The 21,245-nt window shown below is 42.1% G+C and overlaps 1 protein-coding gene across 1 annotated transcript in view; it reads right to left on the bottom strand.

The window, feature by feature from the left end:
- Nucleotides 1-12,483, bottom strand: part of ESRRB (estrogen related receptor beta) — a 123,969-nt gene extending 111,486 nt beyond the window's left edge. Inside the window, exon 1 of the mRNA XM_036384654.2 lies at nt 12,368-12,483. Within this exon, the coding sequence (XP_036240547.1) occupies nt 12,368-12,369 (2 nt within the window). The 5' untranslated portion in view covers nt 12,370-12,483. The remainder of the gene's footprint in view (nt 1-12,367) is intronic.
- Nucleotides 12,484-21,245: the final 8,762 nt, after the last annotated feature.

The raw sequence follows: 21,245 nt of genomic DNA, 5'->3' as shown, positions 1-21,245 counted from the left end.
AGGTATCTTTTGAAAACACTTTCTGAAACAACTCATTGTAGGAGCAGAAGTCCTTGATGATACTGTTAATCTTTAGGAAGCCCAAGTCATACTTAATAATCTGAAAGGCCACACTAGCACAGCTTGGGGAGAGAGGAGACAGCAACCATCAAAGTAATTTGTGGTCTCAGTTTCAAGTACCTGACTGAAGAAGCAGTCCCTGAATCCTGGCAGATGCAGATTTCCCTTATAGAGCTCCAGTGATGCACCCATGAGGGCTGCAGCAAGGCTGGCCCAGACCACAGGTGCAGGACTTGTCAGGTGGAAGCCTCTTGGAAAAGTCCTTGTCCAGGCTTGAGAGAGAATGTCCTCCTACACACAAAGAGCTGCTATCTTTGACTGGCCTTGAAGACAGGTTTAAAACAGAGAAAGGAGTCACTAAACTCAAAGAGTAAAACATTCTTAATAGAACCACAATAAAGATTATACAGCAGTTCCAGAGACTGATGCAAGGTTGTAGCAGGGGGCAAAAAACAACCCCACAGAGTCTACTGGAGGCAAAGAGCATTTAGAGACAGGACTTAAGTCCAAAAAGTATCGAAGAGTGTAAACAGTGAGGAAGGAACTGGGCAACATGAGAGAGTACTAGGGAGAAAAAAAAATTAGAAAATAGTTTCAAATGTGTAACAATGAAAATTTCACTGGTAGTAGAAGGAATATACTGGCACAACTGTCGTCCAGAAGTGAACAGAGGTTTGCTTATGCAAGCAAAGCAAACTGAAGAGAACAAAAAGAATGGAATAAACCCAAGAAGCTTTTCCACCTCTGACTGTTGTTATCTCGCAACCTGGAATATTTGGTAAACTTAGGAGATTTGTAGCTACTGTCACAAAACACACACAGAAAACAGAGGACCCACACCTCCCCACAATATCAGTGGTATGTCACTGTTAAGAACAGTTTTCCATGCTTAGGCTTCCCCTTTAAGGCACATTTAAGTATGGGACTTTTTTTCCTTCCCTAATGATAGGAGAAGGAAGTGAAGGAGGTCAGAGTCCTATAGACCTCTGTGCACTCCCTATGGTCTAGTTTAGGAGACTTAAAAGGATTCAGATTAACTGGGGTGGCTTTGTTGATTACACATAGAGAGGAAAATGACCCCATGTGGTAAGTGTTTCCAGGACAGCTGCTCCGTTGGTGAAACACTGCTGCATTCCAGAAATAAACTCCTACAGTCAAATTAGCAGCTCGAGTTCTCTCCACAGAAATGTGCCTTGACTAATGTTGCAGCGTTTCCCAGATGAATGGGAAACCAGCAGCAAAAATTCCTGCTTAGCTCCGCTTTTAAATAGAAAATGATACAAAAAGATGTTTGTACAATATCAAATCATTCTTCATAGTCAGATAATTGCCCCACATTATTGATAGGCTCCAAAAAATAAAAGGAAGTTTGGAATATTTCTGGGTGGGTTGGAGAGCTAAACCTAGCATGGTTCCCCAACACTTCAAGCCTGTCACAAGTTTTCCAGGTCTGAGGGCTTATCAAGACTTCAATGTGAAAAATTTTGGGTTGATTCCCATGCTCATCAGTACCCACCAGTGCAAAGTACTGAAATATGCGAAAGATTAGAGTCTACATGTGAAGCAGGATAGGAGGCACTGCTGCCCCTTGCCTTACCTCCTCTAGCTCCCAAAAAGTAAAGCACAGCTGTCCTCTCACTGCAGAGGTGAGTTCTGGCCCATGAAAGTAAATGCGCTCAGAAGCCTGAAGTCATTTCACATCTTACTGAAGACATACAGCAGCAAAATTACATGAAACTACATGAAATTCCAAGCTTACACAGGTTTACAATTACAAATTTACAGATGGCAGCTTTGGTAACAGCCCAAGAAATCCTGGGGGGGGGGAAAAGCCAAAAGACCAAAGCACAGTTTTCAGCAAATAAGAGGGCACATTTTCAGTACTCCGGGCTCACAGGATAGGTGTTGTACAAGAAGCATGCTCCACCATATAACCACTGAGTGCAAGATATTTGTGGTCCTTCCTCTTTCTCACACTGTACTCTCATCTTAAAAGCAAAATATCTTCTTCTCCAAATTCCTCCTCTGTCAGGTAAAACCTGGGAAGGTGTTCCCATGTGCTGCACTGCAGAAAGAAGGTACAGAGGGCATATCACTTCCTCTCACTCACAGATGGGGAAGTCAAAGCCAGAAGCCATTGACAAAGTTACAAGGAGCGAGTACCAGCAAGACAAGGGCCCTGCTGGCTGTTCTAATGCAGTGACCATTTGCTTCAAGAAACCTTTGCCAGCTGATGATACAGCAATGCAAAGCTTCTCTGCCTCAACACGCCACCAAACCAAAACCCATCAGGTGACTAAACCTTCTGCAGAGCTCAGCATTACAGAGCAAAGGATGGGATACATGGAAACAAACTCCCAGCTGCTGCATAATGTGGCCTTAAACATAAATACCTGAAAGGGTCCTCTAACCCACTGCCTCTTTCCCTTTGGGCCTAACTTCTGCCCTGAAAATGTTACCTCAAGAACCATGCAGACAGTGGGAAGGAGCACAGTACCATACAGAAAGGGTAAATTCAGGAAGAGTAAGTAAGTTGTGCTTAGCTCAGTCTTGCTCCATGGCTGCAATCTTCTCTTCACTGCTACTTTTAAATTGGCATAGTTTTCTATCCTAGGGACTTCAGCAGCTTTAGAAACACTACCTACAGCAGGAGAAAAACATTCAGGGTAAGCACAATTGGGTATCCCAAAATGTAGATTCTACATATCTGTAACAGAATATCATATAAACAACTAACTGCAGAAAGTGACAACACTGAATTCAGTTGCAAGAAAAGTTATTAGCAGAGCTATGCCGGGTCAAGTTGTCACTTTGTCCCATATTCTGCGTCTGATATCAAACACTACTATGTGCTCAGGGAAAGACTATAAGAAAGGAGCATTTTCCCCCTGTTCTTAACCTTGTTGAACCTTTGCAGACCTCATCATCAGTATGTTGGCAGCCTGTGGCTTAGACAGCTCCCTCTAGACCATAACATGTAGTTGCCACTATTGAGTCCACATGTCTACTAAATGCCTTTATGGGGATATCTTTTTGAATCCATCCATAACTTTGTCACTGAATGACACAGGAAAAAACCCAAGACTAATTTTATGTGATACAGTATTTTATTTGTTTTATTTAAAGCACTTCTTTATAAAAAGAAAGATGACTACCTCATTGAAAAAAGTAAGGAAAAGAATCAGGTATGTAAAGATACTGAGAACATGTATCAGAGCTCTCTTCTCAGCTAAGAAAGTGGAGGTGCTAATTTTGCAAAGCAAAGAATTAGACGAGTGTTACACAGGAAAATAAAGGCCTATGCTCTTTTTGGTATCTTTTTGTTAAGTCCATATCAAGCGAAGTCACCTGTACTCCCAAGAAGCCACACTTTCAGCAATATATTACCACAAATTCCCATCTCAGCTGCCCTCATCTTTCCTCTAGCCACAGACTTCCTGACTGACTCTACCCCTAGTAGTTTCTTGTTTTGAATCAAATTGGAAGCTCTTTCAGACAGAAGCTGTCTCATGGCTAAATGCAGCAGCCCCAGCTGTAGGGAATGCATCATGATACACACAAGAACAAAACAGAAGCAACATCCAAAGCTGCCAGTAGAACTCATCACTATAGTCTGAGAGCTAGTTAAGAAGAAGTAGAACAGTCACAGCATGAGATTTATTAAGTAGTAGATAATTTTACATTACATAACATATGATGTTGCATACTATATTAAATTCATTATTTTGAGCCTTGAATGTTCAGCTACTGATGAAGTCCCAAAAGAAACATAATTATATATTCTATTATGCATTGGTGGTTATTAATATCATCTCTTTTTTTAAAAAAAGAATATAGCTGGCATTACTTTTTAGTTGTTCCCTGAAATCTTGTGGTATAGACACTTTTCTTCTTTAAAAAAAACCTGCAATTTTTCTCATCATCTCGTTTCACATGGTTGAGATGTAAAGTCAAACATCAAGTGCTGCAATAAAGTTGTTGGCAACATCAAAGAGGATGAAGTATAGAAATGATATGTAGGGTAATTAAATGGCTCTGTATTTTATTTGCATATCTCTATATATAAGCTGGCCTGACTCAACAAAGAAGCATTTCACAGTAGCTTTTTGGCCCTCCTAGCTTTGTGCAAGATTTTGCAATGTGCTTCAAGTGGCCCCAAGATTTCTTGGCCTTCTGACCTTGCAATGGGAAGCTGCAGAGACCTGCCTGAGATTCATCAAAACACAGCGCATCCAAAAAGAGAAATGGTGCAGAACCTGTTGAAGTACAAAGCAGAGACAAAAGGATATAGGGAGCATCATGAGCAATCTCCTCATTTATTTCTACAGGTGAGAGTCAAAACTTGTAGTTACCAGCAGCAGTCCAGCATACGGTGTGAGCCAAGCCCAGTTCATCAGCTGCTTGCAGCTGATGCCTCAGGGGCAACAGTGCAAGGGCTTCCCCAGCCCACTGTGCTACTGGACAACTGAGAGCCCAGACACAATCAGGGCCTCCACTTCTCACAGGCCCATGGTTGTAGAAGCACCCAACAGAAGCCCAGGGCTGACACTCTGCAGTGCTGTGCTCCTTGAACAAGTTTTGAGCTCACACAGGGGTGGTGCAGCTGAGTGATGGGAAGCACTGCTCCTCCAGCAGCCCCTGCACCAGGTGGGTGTTTCTCCTTCTGCCACCCTGAGGCCAGAAAGAAATACCTGACTTCTCAGGGCATGTGCTTCAGTGCAAAGGAGGTGGGATGTTTCATCATCCACTTCCCATCAGCCCACACAAGTGGGCTGGCTCCTGGCTAGGAGGTGGCATTGGGATTACAGGATAAAAAGCACTTGGACCACCCTGGTTCAACAAGTCAGTCAAGCACGACCAGTTGAGTGGAGACTGCCAATTGACCAGAAAGGTGAAGGGACGGAAAGGGATGGGAGAGATGGATATCCTGTGACATGACAGCCTGAGACTTTGTAGAATCACAGAACAGTTTGGGTTGGAAAGGACCTTAGAGACCATCTAATCCAACCAATGCTTCAGACCAAGACACTGGCAGCAAAGATTCAGCGTGGCATTTCACAAGCTACCATTTGCAGCCAATCTCCATTAAGCACTATAAAATAAAAACACGTTCTGAGCTACTGCTGCTCAGTCACCTCTCCCTGGGAGCAGACAAACAAATGGCAAACTCAACATGTCTGGCATGGTTTTTTTCTGGAATGAGTTAGCAACAGTGCAGCTCTTCCTTTGCACTAGCCTAGGTAAACAGAGGTTGTTGCTGGTACAAAGTGCCTCAAAGTGGCAGGAACAGCATTATCACTTCAGTGCTGTTTCCTGAAGGATCAATAAGCCAAGACAATCAATTCTTCTGGCTAGTCCTTATTCCCCAGGAGAAGCTGTGACTCTCACCCCCCATCATTTAACTCTTCACAAACATAGCAGCAGCCCCATTAATTCTGTCCTCCTTAAACACACATTTCCCAAACCCATTTGCCAGGAGAGATTACAGAGCTAGAACTGCTGTATCAGGTCAACATGGTATTACCAAGAGGTATGGCCCATCACTTCAGCACAGTAGTAACATGTCTATAAATACTTGGAGCACATGGAAGCATCCTCACATCTGATTTCTTTGTACAGGACAGAGAGCCCAAAGAAACTGTAGCTCTCTATCCCCAACTACTTCTCTGTGCAGGGAGTGTAAGGCAGAGCACCAGCTGACACTCGCAGAAAGGGCTGCACAGGCAGTAGATGGCATAAACAGTCATTACAGAGAGTCACAAGAGTAGAGCCTATTTAGAGATACACAAAAGTGAGGTTCAATCCTATGCAGCAAAAAGAGAGTAAGAAGGATGGGAAGAAAAGTCAGGAAGAACAGAAGGATCATGTGATTATCTGCAATGTGAAAAAGATAATAGAGATTATGGGGGGCAAAACAGGACCATACTCAAAGCTTGCAGTAACACAGAGCATTTTGCTGGGATTATGCAATTCTCCACAGAGAATTGAGAATGGGGAAGGAGGAACCCAGTTAAGAGATGGGCAAAAGACATCTTATCAGTGAAGAGGCTCACCTTGAACTGAACAGGGAGCCTGTTAGAGCTAGAATGGAAGAACAGCATTGATACAAACATCTTGGTCTAAAGATTGGCATGAACATGCTTAAAGCTGTACACAGCAGTTTCCACCTAAAAAGCAGTGGGACTTGAGATAGGCTCCTCGAATGTCTTTCTGAGCACTAGAGAGAATGCTGATGTAAGCAATCAGCCAATGTGGCACTCAGAAAATCCTTGTCTCCCTCTTCCATGCAAAGATAGCATTCACCAATATTTATAACTTGAGTGTTACCACACTCTCAGTGCTACAGACTGTAGATCAAAAAAAGTATCACTGAGAAAATCCTATTCACATGAGCTCTTCACCAATCTACTTGAGTTCACATCCCCAACAGGGAAAGGTTGGAACCCCCTGTACCAGGCCATGGGGACATGACGCAACAGGAAAGAATTTCTTATTTAAAGGGAAGAAGTAGAAAAATCTGCCAGTGACAATAACTGCAATTTTAAAAAGTCCAAGAAGGCTGTGGGGAAAAAAAAAAAGGTCTAAGGATGAATAAAAAAGCAAACAAAAAGAAAGGCAAGCCTGGTGGCAGACATACCCTCTTCTCACCCAGAAAGTTACCCTCTAGGTCCTGTGAACTTTAAGGGGATGTGAATTAAATGCCTGTTTTAGTACACAGCTACCAGTCATTTGTTCAGGCCTACTACAAAGAGGTGATCACAGAAGACTGGGGGAAGAACTTGTGGAGTACATTTCCTGCTGATCCAGCAAACACAATTACGAAGAAAAAGAGAATCCATTCTGAGAGCAGTGTGAAACTCTTGTGAGCAGGATCATTCGCATCTCACATGGTTGGGGGAAAGGAAAGGGCAGCAACTCCTTAATGAATAAAAATAGCCACTTATGCTTCCTTCTCATATATGCTGGGCATATGCTCTCCAGTATCCAAACAGCAAGATTTAGTTGTAAGATTTATCCCTCCAAAAAAAGAAATTTCCCCTGAAGGTGCAGCACTTTTTCTAGAGATTTTCAAGAGTGCTGAGACTTTGTTGTTACTTTGAAGACATAATGTCAATTAAACTATGTATTTTAAAGTTTTATACTTGCAGTATTTCCTTCCTTGAAATTCCTATGCTACTATATTTTTTAAAGTAGTTGTAGCATGCAAGAACAAAGTAGCTTTCTTGGGAAAGTTGAAGAACACTTTTCAGTTTCCCAGTTCTTCATAAAAATGTATATATCCCAGGCAAAGCTTCACTGACATGCAGCCACCTTCAGGGTAAACAGTAGCAAGTCATTTGTAAGATTCAGCATAGCACTGGAAAGGACAAAAAGAGAAGAAGGAATGGTATTCTGCCTGAAAGGTCGGCAGGGAAAATCTAAGTATGAACTGGCCACAGCAGAATAGTGCAGGAGAGGAAAAGGTTGAGGCAAAAAGAAAGGAAACCGCGACAGGAAGGAGAAGGCAGGAAAGAAATGTTACACAGTTTTCAGCTTAGCCACAAAAAGCTTTTGTTTCAAAGTGATCTGCTGTATATTCCAGTGATTAGGGAAAGAACACAGTTAATATGTATTTAAAATGCATTTAATAAAGTACACTCTAGCTGATGGTGCTCTCCTCAGCAGGTCCAGGCACAGAGCACAAAGAGAAAGGGGCCTCAGGCATTCACATCAGGTCGCAGTTTTAAATAATTTTAAAACTAGGGCAAGATGCCAAATCTTACCTCAAGGTGCTACATCCAAATAGACATGTCAGCAAAAATGCCAGGTTTGGTGCATACAGGATGACCATTGATACACATGGCTCCAGATGAAACAGTGACTTACTTTTTTAACAAGAATTTACCACTTTTGGGCAATAAACCTGGAGCTTCATCTCAGCAAGGGTCACTAAGACTAAACTCAGACCTAGTGTATAGGACAACACCACTGAATGTTACACAAGAAGTACGTTAGTCTTCCCTAGTTATGCAAAATCAGAAAACCTTATTGGTGGCTAGTACAAAATGTATTAAAAAAACTGTAACCAAACAAGCCAAAACCCCTACCAAACAACAACAACAAATAAAGTGAAGGGGGGCAACTCTTGTTCCCAGCACAAACCCTCTTGTTTTCAACTATGCACCTATGCATAGTTGAAAACAAGAGGGTGATTCACAGTTTTTCCCACAGGCAAATCAGGCACTTGGGATTTATATAGGATTGTTCTTTGCAGATCTTGGAGTTATTTTGATGGCAGTCACATATCATTTTACAAATAGGGAAACTGAGGAACACAGAGAACTGACTCGGCTATGTGTCAGAAAACAACAGGTTTCTATCCCCATTCCTTTCCAGGGCCTCTTTTCAGAAGAGAGGCAGGATCATGGCACAGTCTTGATTTTGTGCAGTTCACCTGCTGCAGACAAATTTTCTGAGTCCCAGCTCAGAGCAAAAAAGCTTACTGCTGGCTAGTTCACAACACACCAGCCCTTAGCAGCACAGAGGTCCTGGGCTTGCTCTTTTGCAGCAACAGAAAGGTCTACTCAAGCTGCCCATGCATGTATGATGAACGCATCACAAAAGCAATCAGCCATTAATTTGGTCAATCATTCCTGTCACAGCAAATACAGTTCTTCAACTAGACTGTTTGATACAAGGCTCCAGCTGAACTGAAGGACAGAAAAAATGCCTCAAAAGGTACCAATCTGCAGAACAGAAGGAGGACAATTTGGATATTGACCCATCCATACTTTCTTTTTATTTTTTTCTTTTTTAAAGAAAAGGTGACCCAAGAGTTAAGTAGAAACAAAAATAAAAAGCATTAGAAAATTAAATTATGTCTTCCAGGCATTAATAATAAAAAGGCAACCCACCCTCCAATCCTTCTCATTTAGAGGAATATTTATTTGGAGTTTCTGTTAGGCGGCTGCATGCACTGCATGCATCCTGCTTCACTGAAGAAGAGCCTTTTTGAAGCATCACTTGACTTTGTTTTAAATATCTTGCTACAGTTTCCATTTTAGCTCGTGAGATGATTATTTTCTCTCAAACTGAAGTTATACAGCAGTTGAAAATGCTGATGGCTTAACTGGTTTCCTTTTTTTTTTCCCTCTCCACAGCAGCCCTGAGGGGTTTTAACTCTTTCTTGCAGCACTGAAATCCTGCTTTTGGAGTTCAATGTTTAACTCTCGCTGGGAGACTCATAAATATTCGGAGTCACTCTCTCCCTCTCTGTTTGATTAGGAAATGAGCCTTTAACTCAATGTAATCCCCAAGCCATTAACAAAAAAGCCCTCAACAGCTCCACTATTAGAATTTCACTCCTAGCCCACAGAGGATTGAATTAGATTAACATAACTACCCGCAATCTGAGTTTATTTTCTGTGCCAGATAGAAATGTGTCTTCAGGAAAGGAAAAGAAGAGAGCTGGAGAGCAAGCACAGCATAATGAAATGTAAAAATAGATGAGAAATAGATGGACAGATGTACAGGTAAAGCGATAAAAAAGGTAAGAGAGAGAGAAAGCTACACAGTCTTTAATAACTGGCTGCTGGCTTTGGGGCGTTTATGCAGAAGGCCCCTCAAAACACAGAATTGTTTCAGAAAGAGTATTTTTATTCTGCTTGTGTTTACTTCATATTCTCAGGGATTTACAGTGAGGCACCTGAGCATGCTGTACTCCAGACACCTGTGCAGCAGATCTGGCACAGGTTTTATTTATAATTCCCTAGAGATGTCATACTCAGCAATGAAAGGAGAGGCATGGAAAAGAGAATCTGCATGTCAATCATTACTTTACAGTCAAAGAAACAAATAAACTGGGATGAAACAAAAGATGTTTGTTGGGTTTTTAAGGAATGAAAAAAACCCCATGCAATAGCATATGTACAGTAAGACAGTTCAGAGGTTGATAGGCGCTTAGTCCACAAAACGTGAATCATTAGTGAAGCAGAAACTAAATAACAAACTCTTTCTGCTACATAATGCATTGGTCTTCCCTTTAACCACAGGTAATGCCTTCCCTCCAAATAATAGTGGTCCTATAAAGCATTGATCATTATCCCAAAGGACAGTAGGTGCTTGGTTATTTTTCTTCCAAGCAGTAATAACAAGATATGTCAGGTAACAGGACAAAATACTCACATGTGGTTGAAAGAGAAGAATAAAGTCCAGCAATTAGGTGGACACAACTATAGAATAGTCCAAATAAATTCTTAATACTGAACCTTTTATAGCTTTGTACTCAGAAAACTTCTTTGATTTCTCAGATTTCTGCAAAAATGTATGGTAAATGGGGTGGTGGGGGGGGGGCTGCAGTAATTTCCAAGCACAATCATGCTAATATTGGTTTTGTGTAGGGAAGAAAATAATTCTTTTTTCAGCAATGTATCTTGGTTTTTAATTCTTAGTGGGACCTCAGACCAGCTATGTGATAGATTCTTTGTTGGTTACAGAGTCAGCAATTTTAGTCCTTTAATGCTTTTCAGAAAAATCTGCTTCTTTTATTACAAAATAACATTGCATTATTAGAGAGAAGCAATAAATGTAATATCATGGCAAAACAAACAGAAAAAGACTTAAATAATTTAAATATGTTCATTTTTAAGTAAAGCAGAAAGCTTTAATAATCAAAATGAAGCTTCATATGATGACAACGATCACGGTTTTATTTGTGAGAAAAAAGGTTCATAGCAGGCAATGTGTTGTAATGATCTTTTGGGGCATTATTTGGGCATATTATTTCACCTTATTTATATATTCACCTTATCTATATCCTCATAAAAGCCTTCTTATATCAGAATTCTAGCTGAATGCTGGAGTATTCATATCAATGGTTAAAAACTTAGAGAGCATTAATATGTAGTCAATATTTTAATATTCCTAGTACTTAAGCTCAGTGTTCTAAGCATGATAAAATGTATATTGAAGAAATGCAAAATAAAGAACTAAAGAAGAAGCCTATTAGTCACCCCTCTATAGTCATTCCAAGAAATTTGTCTCTCAAGTATTCCTCAAAATCTGATGTTTTAACTGTGAGGCAGCTCAGGTTTTATTTTTCTGTTTCTATTAGACATTTTTCCCTCCAAATTATTTTAAGTTTAGCTTCATTTCATATTTTGTTACCTTCAAAAATGATACATTTTGGGGGTAAAAAAGTTTTCTAGAACATATATTTAGTGAGAAAATTATGCTATAAACTTGACATACTAAAATTAAAATAGTAATATTGAGATTTTGGTGGGTAGATACAGCAAGGTCATTTTCCTATGCTTAGAAATAAATATTAACCCTAAATTTTGTAAAAAGATGTAACACAAACCTCTGAAGCAAAACTGAAACAAGAAAAGCCTCCAATATTTTGACAAAAAATATACTAAAAGCTATTAACAAAAAAAATTCAGAGTAATTATTTTTCTCCCTCTCTTCATATTTCTACTGAAAGCTATTAATAAAAAAAAATCTGACTAATCATTGTTCTCCCTCTCTTCAAATTTCTGTTAATAAAAATATTCCAGAAATATATAATTGTTCAAACATTTTACATCTTGGCTGCTTTAAAGCAAACATCTCGTTGGTGATGAGAGAGTAAGTTCCTTCTTTGATTATCACCGTGCCAACTTTGCAAAGACTTGCACCCCTCTTTTGTCACTGAAGATTCTTCAGTTTCTTTGGGACTTTTAAAATTAAAGAAACATCAACTGCTTAATGCCAAATGCCTTCAGTAAAAGCAAAATTTAATTGCATGTTTCTGCTAAGAAAAGATTTGATTTGCAGATGGGGGGGTATTGGGTTTTGGGTTTTTTAATAGAGGGAAGGTTGTCACTTAGTTCTTTCAAGACAGGACTGCTAAAGTTCCCAGGTTTGCCTTTACCAGCATGGGATAAATAGCACCTGTCCTTGGTAAGCCCTTAAACAGAGTTACGTTATACATTGACCTTTTTGGAATGCCAGCAAACATGACTGTTTCTATTCCCAAAACAAAACTGTTCCACTCAAACTTTCATTTACTTATTTCCAGAGGAAAAAGCCACACTCAAATAGTGAAACCGCCAGATTTCTACAAAGTTCTGAACCAACTCCTCTCCTTGTGGGTCGCACTGACCTTCCTCTGACAGAGTGAAAATCAAAAAAATATTACCTTTAACTGTATTGAGATGCTGCCATAATTTTTAGACCAGATAAAAGGATTTGTGCAGAGCAATGCTTGGATTAAAAAAATTTAAAAAAAAAAAGAAACAAAACACAAGCCCATAAACGCAATAAAAGATAGAAGTTCGCTACTTACATGCTGCAGGCTGAGAGATGAGGCTTGAGGCTGGAGTAGAATTTCCCTTGCCCTCAGGTGTTTCTAATTGCTGATTAAATATCTTTTGGTTCTGCCTGCACCAGCCGACAGTCCCCTCTGCGTCTCTGCCTCTCTTTGTGACTAGGACACAGTACTCCGAGTCCCAACCTATAAATAGATCCCAGCTCTGTGATTGATATAACAGGCAGCTGACAAAAAAAAAAAAAAAAAAGAAAAGAAAAAAAAAAAGCAAGAAAGAAATAACCAGGTCTTAAGCAAGGCAGCAAAAGCTGGGCTTTTAACTCTGCACTGTGCCCAGGGAGGAGTCCCCCACAGTCACCCGTGGGCATCAGAAAGAGAAAGTGCAAGGCAATTACTTTCCCAGCAGCATTACAGCAACTTGAGGCATGTAAAGTGAATGAACAAAATTCACTGCACAAAGAAGGAGAGGCAAAACACAACTAGCAGATTGCATCCAACTCTTTTGCAATTTAACAAAAATAAATTCCATTTTCAAAACAGGCTGGGAATTCTGACAGAACGAGAGAGGAGTTCAGAGCTGAGTTCTGGGGGTTGGTCCAGGCATGCTTGTATTTCTGCTGCAGAATAAACCAGTGGGTAGGTTGGTAATTTAACAGCTCGGCAGTCTACTTAGGGTCTCTGCCCACAAACACTATTTGATGAGGCTGTTCCTGCAAACAAAACTGAAGGCAGTGATGGTACCTCCCTATTGACTCAGCAGAAGTTACTTAGCTCTCAAGGACCTGAACCCTCTTTTCTGCTTAAGTCCTTGGCGTTCAGGAGAAAGTGATGAATTACAGATATCAACAAAGCTCTCTTACAGAGGATGAGGCTAGGAGCCCACCATCCAGAGAGTGACTTGAGAGAACACATCACAAATGCTTCTGGTCCTTATTACCTGACACAGAGGGAATGGTCCTGGATTTTCCCATATTTAGTCCCTACAGATTCTCCTGTTAGAGCCACAGTCAGGCAAGGCCAGTAATGTTTCCAGCAGGCAGCTGTTTCTCCAAGCCTTTACCAGCTCCTAGACATTCATGATCTCCAGCAGAGCCTTAGTGGCTTGGGAGCTTCATAGCAAATGGAATCAAAGGCAAGGCAGCTAATGATGAAGACCAGTGGAAGAGTAGGGAAGAAGAGGGAGAATAGTAGGCAGAGAGAGGCAAAACAGATTTCATGACACTGCTTTGTCAACATCTCCTACAATGAACCCTTGTACCACGCTACTTCTGCTGGAAAAAGTACTAGAGCAGACAGGGTACCAGACCCTACCAGCCTTCTTTTCAACATATTGCAAGGCTTGCTGGAGCTGAGATGGTAAAGAAATGCTAAACTCAAAGAACAGGAGAAAATCCTCAGGCACCAAGCCCATGCTGAACTCCATGGTTCTTTGGCTCAGTGGCTAGCAGTACCTGAGCTATTTAAGCTAGTTTGGGCACGTCTACACCGCACTGCAGCTGCTGCTGTTACTGGCGTAAAGAAAGTTAGTTCAACAAGAACAGCTATCCCAAATCAAGGCAAGGACCCACCACATCAGAGTCAAGGTCTCATTCAATTTCAGCTATTGATTATATAGGAAGATAGAGTCCTTCCTCTCTTTTGGCCAAATCCTTCTGCATGCTTAATTCACCTCGTGCCAGTGTCCTTTGTGTCTAAGCTGGTAGGACTTAGTCAAGGATTTTACAAAAAAACACTGTGTTCACTGGAGAGGGATCTGGTGGAGCACTGGGCAAAGACTCATGAGGATTAGCCACTTCTCTCAGTTGAGCTACTGTCCTGTGTGAAGTCTGGCTTGTCACTTTAGCACAGCTGCATATCCCTCAGCCTCAAAAAACCAGAGATAACAATACTTAACACTGTGCTTTAAAGCACTTTGATATCTACAGATGAAGACCTACAAATGAAGAGGGGGAAAAAGGTATCTGACAGGCTGAGCTCCAGCATGGAAACACAGCCTCAATTGCCTGCTGGAATCTGGTCCTTCACCTAGTCGAATCAGATCCCAGATCAAAAATTACCTGATAAACAATGAAAAATTTTATTTTTGCCCTCTCATTTGGGCTGGCTAGTACAAGATATTTTGGGCTTTAATACTGAGAGCTGTAAAACCTTTTACACTGCCATCAGAAGGAATTTTAGACACTCAGTACACAGAATAAGCAGGCTGAGGCATGGCAGATGGAGGTCCCAAAACCGAAATCCAAAAGTCACTTTTGAAAAACTCAGCTCTAACTGTCAGACTGATCTTTGCTGTTATATATTGCTGACATCTAAAATTCTTCAAATACTATTCTGTCAAGCTTTGTGTTGAATGGAAAGGCATCATCCCTGCCCAGTTTAGCCCATTGTCATGGGACTAAACTGATGCTCTGGGGGGAATACCCATGATGTAGTCTAAACCACAAGAGCTTTTTGGGTATGTCTCAAGCACAGCTAGGAAGCTGTGCTAGGAAGTTCTATTCAGTTCTTAGGTCCATGTCCAGGGTTATCTCTAGCATCCCATTCTCTACACAGCAGAAGAGGTCCTGGGCATGCACTAGTACCCCATTCTTCCACTTTCTGCTTGAAGGGTGAAGGGAGGAGGTCTTGACAGCACAGCACACTTAACTAGCATGAATGAACTTAGAATGGAGTCAGAATGCCTCCATCCTTCCTCTCTGCCTTTAGACAGCAGGATGTATGACTTTAATTGCACCCCAGTGGGGTACCCAGCAATCCAGAGCAGATCTGCTTCAGATAAAACTTCAAACACAACTTCCCCACCCCCTCTGCCAGCACCCTTGTGCATAAACAGCACTTAATTCCAGACTCTAGACTCAGGGCAAGGCAGGAAAAGAATCCAAGAGTGGAGGCCATAAGACTGAATGCCCACTCAAAACACTGCACAAAGAAAGCCAGAAGATTTCAAAAGCAGATACATTAAAAACAAAAAAATGTACAAAGATAAAAATTAGTGACTTGTAGACTCTAGAAAGGCTCACCCCTTTCCTTGAGGTACCCAAGTACAATGTGGTCTTGAGGTACCTTTTACCCATTGTAAAGTGCAAGTGAAGTATTTTCTACTTGTTGCTTGGGAAGGTATTTTTTTAAATGCTTCCTGCTAGGGCCATTTTGATCATGCACCTGTATTTCAGTCTCAGATCCTCAATTCTACAGTGGAGGTAAAATTTCAGAGCTTATTTTCCTTCAGACACAGAGTTTGAGACTTGCACATATAAACTGGGCAGAATTTGCTCAGCTGCATGCAAGTTATTATAGAGGAATGCAAAATATACTTTCCTTTTAAAGACAAAACCAAAAATTCACAGATACCTTTTTTTAGATAGGGACAAAGCAAAAACAGTTTAAGCTTGAAAATACTAGTCAATCCATGTAATCTTCCAGTTGCCTCCACCTGTACATTAAACTACACAGATAATCTTTGTCCCTTCTCCTGTGTGCCTGAAATGGTACAAATCTGATTTACATGTTTTAAGTTTAGAGCTCAGAGTCACTTCCTGCTTTTATATCAGGAAATGCAGGTATAAATACAAGTATTAAAAGACAGACTGAAAGTCAGCTTTGCAGTTTCCAAGGCCAGTCACAAACTATGAAGACTAATTATAACACACAATAAAAAGTATCTTCATCAGAGTCATGTTACTTTGAAAGAGCCTCACAAACCCAAAATTTCTAAACAGCTGTGTTAGTGCCCTGCTGGATTTAGTGAGGTGTCAATTACACAGATTTCAGACAGGGACTATTTACACCGAAAATATGGTTTTAAATTTTTTTGTTTGTTTGTTTACATAAAAGAAATCAATGTAAAAAACCCAAACTAACAAACCTGTTCCAAGACTGAAAATTACATGACAAGAAGATAAAAGAAAGAAAAAGTTTGAATAGCAACTCTCTTCTGTATGCTTGGCACACACAGTACGACTCTTAGATCTAATAGGAAGTTAAATACACTATGCATTTTGATACAAAATAATCTGACAAACAGCAATTGCTCAAGAGGGAAATGCTGATATTATTGCAAGATTAGTGATTTTTTAATTCCTTAATAAATTTTAATGCGATAAACTTCATAATGCTTCAATATTCTTTTTCTGTTCAACCAACAGCCAACATTGAACACAAAGTTCATATGCTTGCATCCAGTTTTTTTCCATGTACCCTCCAGGATGCTTCATGCCATGTTGCCCTGTCAAGTCCCTGTCATCAGCAGTGAAAGTCACACTGTTCTAATACTCTTGCAAACTTTGCTCCTTCTTTAGTTCCGATATATTTTTTTAATTTTTCATTTTTCTCAGTCCATCAGTAATAACAATGCACTAATGAAATCTAGCTTGGCCTGAGCAACAAAACACATACCAGAGTGTGTTCAGAAACTATCCAGAGCAAGCATTCAGCTCTACATCTACACACTGAAATAAAATCTATAAGGATTTAACTAAAGCCTGCAAGCACTAAGACAATCATAGGCTGCATTACATTTAATTACACAGCCTTTGTCAGTCTATCACACACAGTATGATAATACAGTCTCTTCCACCCTTACCTCGCTTAGATCCATTCTAAACTTTCACTCCTACTACACAGCTTTTGCCTAAAAGGGCTTCTGTGTCCACACCCATGAAAAAATAAAAATTAAAAAAAAAAAAAACAGAATAAGAATTCTTGGACGTACTCCTGCCTAAATTATGCAACCATGATATTCACTCACTGGAAAGCACCACTATCCTCTTCCAGCAGCACGCTGCAATGCATTCCTCCAGCGCTGGGCTGTCCATTGCATCATCTGGGGCAAGCACCTTCTGCACTTTTTTTTTTTGCTGCAGATGCTTTGCAGAAGCTCACCACTGTTGTTCTACCACTTGCTCAGAACCTTGTTTAGCACCAGCAAGTCCACACCTGTGCTGGCAGGGCATGGGCTGTGCACTCAGACAAAGCTCAAAGCAGCCCAGCAGCTTACCAGGGTCGGCTTCAGGCAGCAGATACTGTTTCATGCTCTCAGCGACCTTGGCGTGGTGGGGAGGGAGAGGAAGCATGGTGACTGTCATAACAGAGCTGGTACCAATTCTGATATCAGGATAAGGAGGACAAAGTGAGATTTAAGCCAGCTCTGCTACCAGATCAAATAGAGACCAGGAACAGCTCCCCTTGGGTTTTTGTTTTGTTCTTAGTTCAGATTCCGTCAGACAACTTCTACAAAACCCAAACAACTACATACATTATAACCACAGACAGGCCTAACCATGATGTCTGGCTCCAGATCTAAACTTCTTACAGCCAGACTGTTAGCTCAGCTCCCTTGAAAAAGCATCACCATCCTCCAAATTTGTGTGTCGTGGAGCTGTTAGTGCTCTCTTCTCCTCTCTGGAAAAAGGCTCCATACTCTTTGTGTGTCTTGCTTGATTAAAAGGTAAATTTCTAAAAATAAGAATGATGAGAAGTAACTGATGAAGTTCCTCAGAGGAAGAGGATATTCTGCCTGCAGACACCCAGATGAGGAATAAGCTTTTCCAGGAGAAGCCCTCTGCCTGCAAGCTGAGGGGTTTCACCTGCCCCCATTCCCACTGAGGACATGCCAGCAGGCTGGCACAACTCAGCAGAGTCTCAAAAGTGAGGTGCTGTGCAAATCCTGCAGCTTCTAAAGTGAGGAAAGACCTATTCTACAGAGGGTCCTACATGAGTCCACTCCAAAGCAACACCATTGATCTCAGTGACCTCCCAGCCACATTAACTGTGTCAGAAAGAGCCCTTATCTCTGCCCTGGGGGTGGGACTCTCACCAGTCTAAGGAGAAGGTTCAGCTCTTCCCCCTGTCAAAATCCTACCAGCCAGGTGTCATTCAGCATACCCACACCAGGTGTCTGTGGCCAGGCGCTGGCTGTGGGGTGGCTGCAGGGCAGCCATAGTGAAGAGAAGCTGGGGCTATCCCATGCCAGTTCCAAATGGCTCCAACCCACCCACCACAGGGCACAGCTGAGTCCCTTGGACATGATGGTGGTGCCCAAGGGAAAACATGTTTAAGAAAAGGCAGAAAACACTGCCCAGGCAGTGAGGAGTGAGAGATGGCCCCTCAGGACTCAGGTCAGAGCAGGAGGGGAGGAGGCACTCAAGGTGCTGAAGCAGACAGTGCCCCCATGCCCTGCTGAGCGCATGATGCAGCAGGTGGATATTTCCTGATGGAACTGCAGCTCAGCTGGCCAAGGTCAGCCCACCACAGTGTGTCACAATAGATAGAAAAAAATCTGCTTCCTTCAGTAGCTCTCCCTCTGTACTCCAGCCCTGGTCAAACAAGTGCTCCTGACCAGGTGATCTCTAGGTGATGTTGGTAGGGGTTTTGTATCAGGCTGGATACACCACAGGGACAGGTAGGAGAAGACAGGCAACCAAAATTAACCCTGAACAGTACTAGAAACTGTCTTGATATTATGGGAGAGCCTATTCTCCCACACAGATCACACCAAACCCTTACCTACAATTCCTGACTGATGAGGAAATGAAACAATTGTTTGGGAGGCACTTGAGGGCACACACGACTTCCAGAGACACAGCAAAGTTTATGCAGATGCCTGCTTCAATTCCATTGCTGGCAGTGAAGTTCTGCCACCATAATAACTCCCTCACTGTGGGTAAATCAAACACAAAATGTCTGGCTAAGCATTACCCCCACAGAAATCTCCCTAGCACATAAAGGTACAACAAGGTTGCCTTGCACCTCTATGGGAACAGGAATCTGCACTTCCAGCTAAAGCCCTTCAGCTTCTCTGTGCCATCTAAAAGCACTTCTGAGCCCACTTTATGGCTGCCAGGCCTTTGGCAGAGAGCTCTAAGCCCTTTTAAAATGTTGAACAGGTACAGACCCAGGTAGTACCCTTCTCTCCTTTCTATCTATAGCAAGTTCTGCTGAACTTTGGCTCAGCTTCCTCTTAGCAGTAAGTGAGGTGGTTTCTTCCTCTTCACTACAATTCTGTTGCAGTCTCCTTTGCCTCCTCATTCCATCACCTCAAGTCATTTTTCATCTCAAAGTTGCCAGTCACTTCTGAAACTCTTCCAACCTGGACCCTTACTGCCCTGCAGCCTGGAGCACCTCAAAACTCAGAGCATTTCCTCTTTAAGAGAGTGGAGAGAGAGAGAGAGAGAAGGGGAAAATGGCAAGAGCCTTTTCTTTAAATGTAGTTACCCATATATGCCAGAAAGAAGAGCTTCACAGAAGGATTTAGCATTCCTTTCCTCTACCCTCCAGGCAGCCAGCAACTCAGCATGGAGTTCATCCCACATGAAGGAGCAAGGCTACAGCACACAGAGGGGACAAGCTGCAGGGGAAGTCAGTGCAGCTGCACAGCTTTACTGCTTGGAAATCAGACACTTAGGATTTGGCCTGAAGATGCTTTGCACTGAGAGAATGTGAAAGAAGGGACACACACATGGGCCCAGCAGAGAGGTGGTAGTGCCAGGTGCTCAGACAAGTGCACCACAGCTGTCCCCATAGCCTGAAAGAGCCACGTGCTGCCAGCAACAGAATGTGAGACTGAGAAAGAGCCAAAACACCAGCACTTTCTCTGCAGACAGTCTGGGCATGTGCCAGAGAGAGCATCCCCCTTGTAATGTCTCTGTGGCCTCCCCCACTCCGCCTCCCCTTCTGTGCCCCTGGAAGGGCCATGGGCCACTTCTGGGCACAAAGCTGCTCTGCAGTTCCTCACAGGTATTCAGAGCTGCTGGAACCTGAGCTGGAGATCAGGTACAGCACAGTCCATAGCCAACTATACTGCCCTCCATACTCCCCTCCTCCTCCTCCCCATCCCCACCTACCCCCTGTGAAAAGATGTCACATTCACCAAGGCTTAACAGTGAGAAGGGGAGAAAAAAACATCTGTCAAATTATTAACTTCAAGTGGATTTACCCAAAGCCCCTTGGAAACAGCTGCTTGAGGAAGGTTTCTGTGAGCCCGTGTTCCAGATGCAGACATTTGGTTGCTCAGTCCCTTGCTGTTGGCTTTAGTCTGTGCTCTTGCCACACCTGGACCTGTCCTCACCTGGAATAACCAGTCCCTTCCATCCTTCTGCCTAGGGCCCTGCTGCTGTTGGGAGGTGAGGCCCAGCTCCTCTCCTGTTCCCTCCCTTAAGGAATGTGTCACAGACATGGCCTCACACACTCATCCACTGCCTTGTGTGACTGCCCACTGAGCACAGGGAGGAAGATCTAAAGCACTCATAGCAGCTTCTTCCCTGACACATCACGTACCACACAACTGTCCTGTGCTTACAAGCTTGGGGAAAAAACCCTCTATGAAATCACCACCTTCCTTTATCACCTCTGTGCACAATTAGCTTTGTGCCAGAAGCGCTGGATCCCGCCCCGTGCACGCTGTCGAGGCTGGGCAGCAGTGTCACTTTGCAGCCAGGTAACAGGAGCTCCAGGAGAAGTCCCATTTTTATGCCACACAGCAAATAAAGGTACATTAACAAAATAAAGCTATATAGGCCTATTTGGGCATGTTCCTAACAAGCTGGTTTGGATTTCAGCAGAAAGACAGCCTCATTCATTTGGACTTTATATCCAGATGAGATCTAGGCTATATTAATTCAAATGCAAAGCACCATGAGATTGTATCTAGGCTGAGTTATCACTGAGTTAATATACCTTAATATAGACAAGAACAGAACCTCTCTTTCTTGAATGTACTTTGTGCCTTGCCATGAGATCCTGGGATTCATTTACCTAGTGAAACCCCATGGAAACTTGAAGGACAGACTACCTTCTCTTTGGAATCCTGTTCTCCAAAGCTGTTGAGCTACATATGTGTCATTCTCCCAAAAAAATTTCTTTTTGCCACTTTATCAGATGACATAATTCACATTTTTAA

Source organism: Molothrus ater, chromosome 6, assembly GCF_012460135.2.
Source record: "Molothrus ater isolate BHLD 08-10-18 breed brown headed cowbird chromosome 6, BPBGC_Mater_1.1, whole genome shotgun sequence".
In the NCBI taxonomy this organism is placed as follows: domain Eukaryota; kingdom Metazoa; phylum Chordata; class Aves; order Passeriformes; family Icteridae; genus Molothrus; species Molothrus ater.
Note: the sequence above shows the minus strand (reverse complement) of the source record. Positions and strands in the feature narration are given on the sequence as shown.